This window comes from Rutidosis leptorrhynchoides, chromosome 2, assembly GCF_046630445.1.
Source record: "Rutidosis leptorrhynchoides isolate AG116_Rl617_1_P2 chromosome 2, CSIRO_AGI_Rlap_v1, whole genome shotgun sequence".
NCBI lineage: Eukaryota > Viridiplantae > Streptophyta > Magnoliopsida > Asterales > Asteraceae > Rutidosis > Rutidosis leptorrhynchoides.
In genome coordinates, this window is record NC_092334.1 from 604896536 (window position 1) to 604904639 (window position 8104).

Sequence of the window (8104 nt, forward strand, 5' to 3'; positions counted from 1 at the left end):
TCGGGCCTGACAACCCCAACCGAACCGGACGACCAGTATTCAACGGTTGCACAGTACTTCGTTTTGTAGGCTACACTTGGTACAATGTAGTGAGATTTCATAATAAAGGGAATATGCGACGTTGATTAATAGTTAAGTATGGTTACCAAGTGCTCAACCACTTAGAATACTTTACATACACTTGCGAGTGTATTATGTTTATAAACTGAAATCTTGTGGTCTATTAATATATTGAAATGATTGTTATGATAAACCTATAAACTCACCAACCTTTTGGTTGACACTTTTAAGCATGTTTATTTTCAGGTACGGATTAAGTCTTCCGCTGTGCATTTGCACATTTTAAAGATACTATATGGAGTCGTTCATGGCATGTAAAGTTTAGTACCTCGCAATGGGACCATATGTTGAAGACTTCGTCCAGGTGGATAAGGTCGGGGTCCTCACATATGGCTACATGTATATTAAAGAATTTTTAATGCGTTACACGTGATTTTAATCTTAATGAATTTTAATGATTTAACATATAATGTTAACTTGATACGTATGTTAAAGAATTTATATGTATTAACATGGATATTAATTCAATATTAATTTTGTGTTATTATATATATATATATATATATATATATATATATATATATATGTCATTTTACTATTTTTTTTAACATCTTCAGGTACTTTGCCAAACAATTAAATATATTTGAAAAGCTCCAGCTATCTGCTTTCAGTTTCCAACTAACAACTACCAGCTATCAACTACCAGCTAATTTTGCCAAACATGCCCTTAAATTGAAGAAACCCTTAACCGAATTGATGAAACACCCTAACTAGACTTAAACCTTAAGTCCTTAACTGACCTTCATTTATGCAAATAAACTTACATAGCTTATCTCATTAGTTGGAGAGTTACCAAGCAATTACTAAAAGCACCGTACCTGTAATAGTAATTTAGACAACATAAGTCCTGAACAAATGTTTTCAAGTACCTTCAATCAAATTAGCACAATCTCTTGAAATTAAGTATGACACAATTAGCTAATTAGCGTAGCAAGCTCAAATAATCAACATTAACTTTGTTTTATTATCCCTTATTAAAACTTGAGTTGCACTTCAAATCAACATATTCAAGAGAAAAAGAAAAACTATCAACAATCAACATGAAAGACGATGATATATCCATTCATCTTTTTTATAGATCCATTTAAAATACCTAAAATACCCTTAAATGATGTCTTGTATACATTAGATGTTAGAATTTATTTAAGAATTACTTTTGGAAGATGGTATCAAATTAGAGTGGATATATCAAATTTCCATATACCACCATTGGATGAGTGAAATCTAACCCAATCTTTACTATGAAGCTAGTTTGCTAACACTTTGGAACATACATAGAACATAGCTGGATCATCAGGAAAGTTATTTTCCTTAAAAAAAAAAATTTTAATTACTTACAGATAGATTCATAAATTCATTCTATAAACTACAAAAGTCTGTCTCCAAACTATGCATATTTTATGAAGCTAATCTAACCTGATATGTAATCTCAAAGCATGAATACCATTAAACTTTAAAGTGAATATGTTAATATGTTAATATGGTAACAGTTTTATGTTGCCAAGCATAGAAGAAGTGCTACATGGAACTGGTAAAGCAAATAAATAATTAGCAACTTAAATTGTTCCGCTCTATAGACCTTCAAATTGCTGGAATTCAATATTCATTGTAACTTTTTTTTTTTTTTTTTTTTTTTTTTTAAACATCAAACACACACCCTTTTTGCCCATGAAGGACCCAAAATTACAACCTTAAGGTTGATGCGTTCCCTTGATACCGCTAGGCTATAGGCCATTTGGTTTCAAAGTTCATTAAAACCAGAAGCTTGAACTTAAAGTTGATAAACTCTAAATTCTTAATTTTAGATCTTCAAATTTGAAACATTTGAAGAATATATACAAATTATTAGGCAGAACCTAACACTGCTAGATAGATAGTACAGATGTTCAAAATCCACAGTTACAAACCTTTAAAAAATTAAATTTCTTGAAAATTTTACCTCCTCGTTTTTCCAAGACATAAAACGAGAGTTTTATTGACATTGGAGACGTGTTACATGGAAGCTTCACCACCCTTCAGGTATTTAGAAAATATTACTTTAAGGCTTTAAAATTCCTTCCATAATTAGTTCATTACTTCATTGAACTATAAATTTTGAGATAAAGGCCCCAATTCTACCCATGTATTTGTGAATGGGTCTATTTATGTTACGTCTTATATCAAACGGGTCAAATAGGTCAAACTTAAAAGACTTAGTTATAAGGGGAAGTAGTCATACAGGTTGAAAACTATGTAAGTTCTATTTTCTATGCATACAACCATCTCCAACATTTTGATCAGTAACTAAAATGAATAATGTGATAAAAAGTGTGTGTAATCGTAAGTCCTGACTCATGGATTGATCATTTCTTATTCCTTCACTGTAAATAATGGAGTAGAAATTATTTTCCGAGGCCAACCCATCTTGAGGGCTGCCCATTTTGACCAATAATGAGATTTGACCGGTTGAGAAGTGACCCATATCAACCTGCACTGAGAAGTCACCCATTTTGCCCGCGCACTGAGAAGCGACTCATTTGAACTTGAAACCATATTGACCAGTTACCTAACCTACCCATAACCCCACTTATCATATTTACCACAAGACTACGACAAATATCAAACACAATTACTCACAGTAATTAAGATATTATCACCTGCAGAAACATAATTTCCTGGGCCGTGTAAGATAAAAGAGGCTTATATAATTATATGTTGTTCAAGTGGCAGATTGCAGGCTCACTCTCAATAATGGTATCACGTATATAACAATATGGAGATCAGGAACAAAAATGGCTGCAAAGTGTAGGAAGATCATTTATATTTCACTCTTTTAATTTTGATTGAAAATTGAAAAATGAAAAATGAAATTCATATATTATGATTGATTTTGATTGATTTTGAGTTAGAGACAGCTAATGTTGATTTTTTAAACATGGATATTTGGTAAACATGATACCCATTCAAATTTAACTTCTTTACCCAAAATATCAGCATTCAGCATGATTTAAATAGCAAAATCATTAAAATCTGCGTTAAAATACTGGTTTCTTCAATCATGTTTACGATGAACAAACTGATAACACATAATATTACTACTACACCCCAAAAAAGAAAAAGAATAAAAAAAAGAGAATAAAAAAATACTTCTATACCAATTCCCACCTCTTAGAACAACTATTAACAGTCAAACAATAGACTTTTGTGGACAAGGCTTTCCACCATTAACAACCATTCTGCCACCATCTTCTGGTGATTTCCTCTTAGGCTTAGCTTCTTGCAACATTGATACCACATCTCTCATTGAAGGCCGAGCCCCCGGGTTTCGACTCGTACATAACATTGCGATTTTCAATACGCACATCATTTCGTCCCTCACTTGGCTACAAGAACCACCTGCGTTTTCATCGAGCACCTCGTTTTTACCCTCTTTGCTCTTCAATTTTGACCTAACCCAATCTACGATACTATTTCCCTCCCCAAATTGAGAATCCACTGATCTCTTTCCACTAATCAGTTCCATTAACAGCACCCCGAAACTGTATATGTCACTTTTCTCGTCCACTTGCAAAGTGTAAGCATATTCTGCACAGTTCAAATTACTGTTAACACGTATCCAAAGTATCTTTCAAACTGGGATTTGATTAACAGGAATAACCCATAACGACATATTGTAACATATGAAAACGTAAGCTCGGCCCATGGTCAATAAATCAAGCTTGAACCCGGCCAAATTGTACTTAGATCCGAGTCAATGTTAAGGATCAAAACTCAAATTGGCACTACAACTAAATTTATTCTATGAAACAATAAGACTATCAACAAATAAAGATCAAAATATAACAACATACCAGGAGCAATGTAGCCATAAGACCCTGCAATAACCGACATCATCTCATCACAATGTATAAGCTTAGCCACACCAAAATCCGCCACTCTCGCCTCCATTTCCCCATCCAACAAAATATTGCTCGGTTTCAAATCACGATGCACAACAACTGGATGACAATCATGATGAAGGTAACAGATCCCTTGAGCCACACCTAATGCAATCTTGTACCTTGTAACCCAATCCCCAATCAAATTCTCACACTTATTCTTACCATGCAACAAATCATCTAAACTACCATTAGGCATGTACTCATACAACAACATTGTACATTCCTTATTACTGCAACACCCTAACAATCTCACAATATTCCTGTGCCTAACATTACCCAAAACTTCCACCTCAGCCAACACACCTTTTCGTGATCTGATTGTCTCCTTAGACTTGCCTCGAAGCTTTTTGATAGCTATAATCTCGCCACCTGGCATTTCTGTTTTGTACACGGTCCCAGTTGAACCCGTCCCTATAATCTTACCTGTCATTGCTAAACTGTCCGCCACGTCATCAGCTGTGAAGTTTAACCGTTGGAAAGCAGTTAGCTTCCAAGGCCCAGCTTCCATTTCCTCTGTAACAAACTTCCGTTGGTAGTTGACACGAAAGTAGCGGATTCCGACCACGAGGATGAAAAGACCGGCACCAAATGCAGCCGCCATGATCCAAATGGCGGCACCGGAGGTCTTCTTAGGCTGTTGTGGTTTTACATCTGGTTCATTTTCGGTCCTGCAAGGTTTATGAATGACTTGACCACAAAGTCCTTCATTTCCAGCAAATGACGAAGGATGCAAACTCGAAAACGCTATTCCGAAAGAAGGCACTGGTCCAGTGAGCTGGTTATACGAAACGTTGAATCCTTCTAGCGTACGAACATTACCGAAACTAGAAGAAATGGTACCGGTGAGCACATTATGAGACAAATCAACTTCTGTTATCGAAGGAAGAGACGAAATCTCTGATGGAATGATGCCTGAAATTGAATTACTACGTAAATTAAGCAAAATTAGCTTCAAACAATGATCAATATCTGAAGGAATGTCACCACTTAATTCATTCCCTTCCAATTCAATCTTGTAAAAATGTTCACACCTTTCGAATTTCGGAATTCGGCCTGTAAGTTTACTAAATCCCGCCGAAAATATCTGTAAACTCGGCGAATTCCAGAGACTATCCGGTAACGAATCGTTAAACGAATTTCCTGATACATTTAAGTACTCTAAATTAGCTGCATTTGAAATATCGGCAGGAAATGGTCCAGTGAAATTGTTAGTACTCATATCCATGTAACTGATGTTCGTTAAACGTCCGAATCCAATAGGAATCGACCCGTTCAATCTGTTGTTTTGAATACGAACTCTGCACAGTGAAGTACAATTCGCCAGAGACCGAGGTAACTCGCCGGAAAACTTGTTCGAAAACAGTAGTAACTTCGTTAACATGTTGCCAGAGCATAGATTAGGCGGAATTGGACCGGAGAGATCGTTAGACGAAACATCAAGCCGTTGTAACTTCGAATTTGAACCGAGCTTTTGAGGCAAGTTTCCTGTGAGCGAATTGTTCCACAGGAACATATATTCGAGCATCGGAAGCTCGCCGATACCTTCAGGTATGCTTCCGTTAAGCTTATTGTTCATGAGGCTCAAATGTTTTAAGCTTTTTAACGACGAAATTTGCTCCGGTATCATACCGGAAAATTTGTTATCCGAAAGATCTAGAATCTGTACGGACTGTAATTTTCCGATATCTTCCGGAATCGCACCGTGAAGATTATTTTTAAAAATCAACAATGTTTCGAGTTTACTCAAGTTAGTAACACTAATCGGAAATTCACCTGATATATTAGCGTTAGAAGCATCTAGAAACGATAAATTCGATAATGAAGCGAATTGTGCAGGTATTTCACCGGAGAACGCATTGTATCCGATTTCTAAATGCTCAAGTGACATTAATCGGCCTAATTCGGCCGGAATCGGACCACGAAGATCGTTTCCAGCTAAGTATAGAAACTTTAGGTTTCGAAATCCGCCGTAACTTTTCGGAATTTCGCCGTCGAAATAACTGCCGCCGAGATTTAAATGCTCGAGGAACGACAAACGGATGAATTCTGTTGGCAATGGTCCTGTGAAGCTGTTACTATAAGCATCAAAGTAATTTAAATACTTCAATTTTGAAATTCCTGGTGGAAATTCAGAATTGAGCAGATTATGGTTGATATCGAGTGTTTGAAGAAACGGAATATCGAAAATTGCGGTTGGAAATGGTCCGGTGAATTGGTTTAAGCTGATGTTTAGATGACGTAAGCTTGTTAAGTATTTGATCTCTGAAGGAATTATGCCTGAGAGGTTTCGCTTGGAAATGTCTAGTGAGGTGATTTGGTTCGAGTCCGGGTCGCATATGATACCGGGCCATGTGCACCAAACGGGTTGTGTACCGGGTTCGGATACTTCCCATTTTTTAAATGTGTTGAGCGGGTCTTTGAGAGATGATTTTAGTGAGAGTAGTGAAACAAGTTGTGACGGAAGTGCGGTGACGGTGACAGAGACAACGTAAAGGATTGATATAAGGAGGAGTGACGGTAGAACGCGGTGGTTCATGGTGGTTGTTAGTGATAATGTGGTGGTGAAATTTGGGTGAGGATTTATATAAAAGGTGGTGGGATTTTAATTGTTGCTTTTTAGAGAATGTTTCATGATGATTGTTATGTTGAGTGGAGTTTGTTTTGCTTGGTGTGAAAAAAGAAGCATGAGAAGTGTTTTTAAGCCACGCTCTCTAACCGGTATGTCTTCTTTTTTGGCTTATGATTTATATTCACATCTTACTTTTCTTGCTTTACTATTTCGACTTTTTTACAATTTTGTTTTTATTTCTTGACTTTTATTTTGACATAAAATAAAATGTGATTATTGAGTATTGAAAACTTTAATCAGTGTGATGATGATTTGCGTGATAAGTCGTCGTTTATCACATGAACTAAGCGGTTTCTTACTTTTTACGGTGATTTGTGTGATAAGTCATCGTTTATCACATGAAATAAGTGATTTCTTACTTTCCGTTAGCGTGTGGTACTTGTTTACGAGCAAAACAGGTGTTTCATACAATTATTGTATTAAAAAGTAAATGTAACGAGCGTGTAAATCTCATGTGTCGTTTAATGTACTGGATGATACACGTGATTCGAAAATTTAGACGGTTTTAAGCATTAGTCGAGTTTAGAAATAGTAGTTAGTTTATTCAAAATATTTGATTTTTTATATCTTGACAACAAAGTATTTTGAAATTGAAAAAAATAAATAATAATAAAATATTTAAAGGCTAAAATGTTGATGTAGTTACTAAGTTGCATATAGGGAATGAATCCAGGCCGAAAGTTGCATGGAATACGAGTAGAGAAAACATGAAAGATATGTAACAGTCTCGTAATAAATTGTGTACTTTTGGATCCCAAAATGGAAATATTTTGTATTACAAAACTAAGATTTTGTCAAGCACCTTAAATCCGGTCACATAAAGCCCTTTTCGCTCTTAAATTGAATTTGCACAAAAAATCACACCGTAAAATTTATTTAATTTTAGTCTTTTTGTTATGTGATATACATATTAAAATATTCATTGATTCTATAATTAATTCTTTATATATCAATAAAAGTATAAATAAATACTCCATCCGTCCCAAAAAAACAGTCCAGTTTGACTTTTTGTTGGATTTAAAATATACTAGTAAATTGTCTATTTTGTCATTCATTTAATATAGTTATAAAGAGTAACTAATAAATTAATTGATATATTTAAAGTTGGATTTCCAAATTTAAAAGAGACATTATTGGAACTTTAATGATATTTAGATGATTATTTAAAAAAATGGACAATAAATTTGGGACAAATAAAAATAAAAAGGTGGACAGTTTTTTGGAGACGGAGGAAGTAATAAATAATACATGCATTAGAAAGTAAGTATTAGATTGACTTTGTAACTACTCTCCGCGTCTTAAAAAAATGTTTTGTAAATAAAATTTGTTTAATTAACGATGTGTATGATAAATGTCATATTTGCTTTTAAATTTTAATGTCAGTCTGGTTGAAATTTATTTATAATACTCCATATGAGTGATTGATAATAATAAA

The 8104-nt window shown here is 34.6% G+C and overlaps 1 protein-coding gene across 2 annotated transcripts; it reads right to left on the minus strand.

Annotated features, from left to right (window-relative positions):
* Positions 1-3105: 3105 nt before the first annotated feature.
* On the minus strand, positions 3106-6625 carry LOC139893432 (uncharacterized). 2 transcript variants are annotated; one of them, XM_071876599.1, is made up of 3 exons: positions 5072-6625; positions 3951-4966; positions 3106-3684 (listed from the first exon to the last, which is right to left on the minus strand). In XM_071876599.1, the coding sequence occupies exons 1-3, from the start codon at positions 6574-6576 to the stop codon at positions 3287-3289; spliced, it is 2919 nt and encodes a 972-aa protein (XP_071732700.1). In that variant the 5' UTR covers positions 6577-6625; the 3' UTR covers positions 3106-3286. The 2 variants fall into 2 exon arrangements, with proteins under 2 accessions (XP_071732700.1, XP_071732699.1); XM_071876598.1 differs by having other exon boundaries at positions 3951-6625.
* Positions 6626-8104: the final 1479 nt, after the last annotated feature.

Excerpts from the sequence above, each read along its gene's own strand:
- LOC139893432 (XM_071876598.1), bottom strand. The coding sequence starts at position 6,576 with ATGAACCACCGCGTTCTACCGTCACTCCTCCTTATATCAATCCTTTAC. Across the intron at positions 3,685-3,950 it reads TTATGGCTACATTGCTCCTG|AATATGCTTACACTTTGCAA; the intron begins GTATGTTGTTAT and ends TGAACTGTGCAG.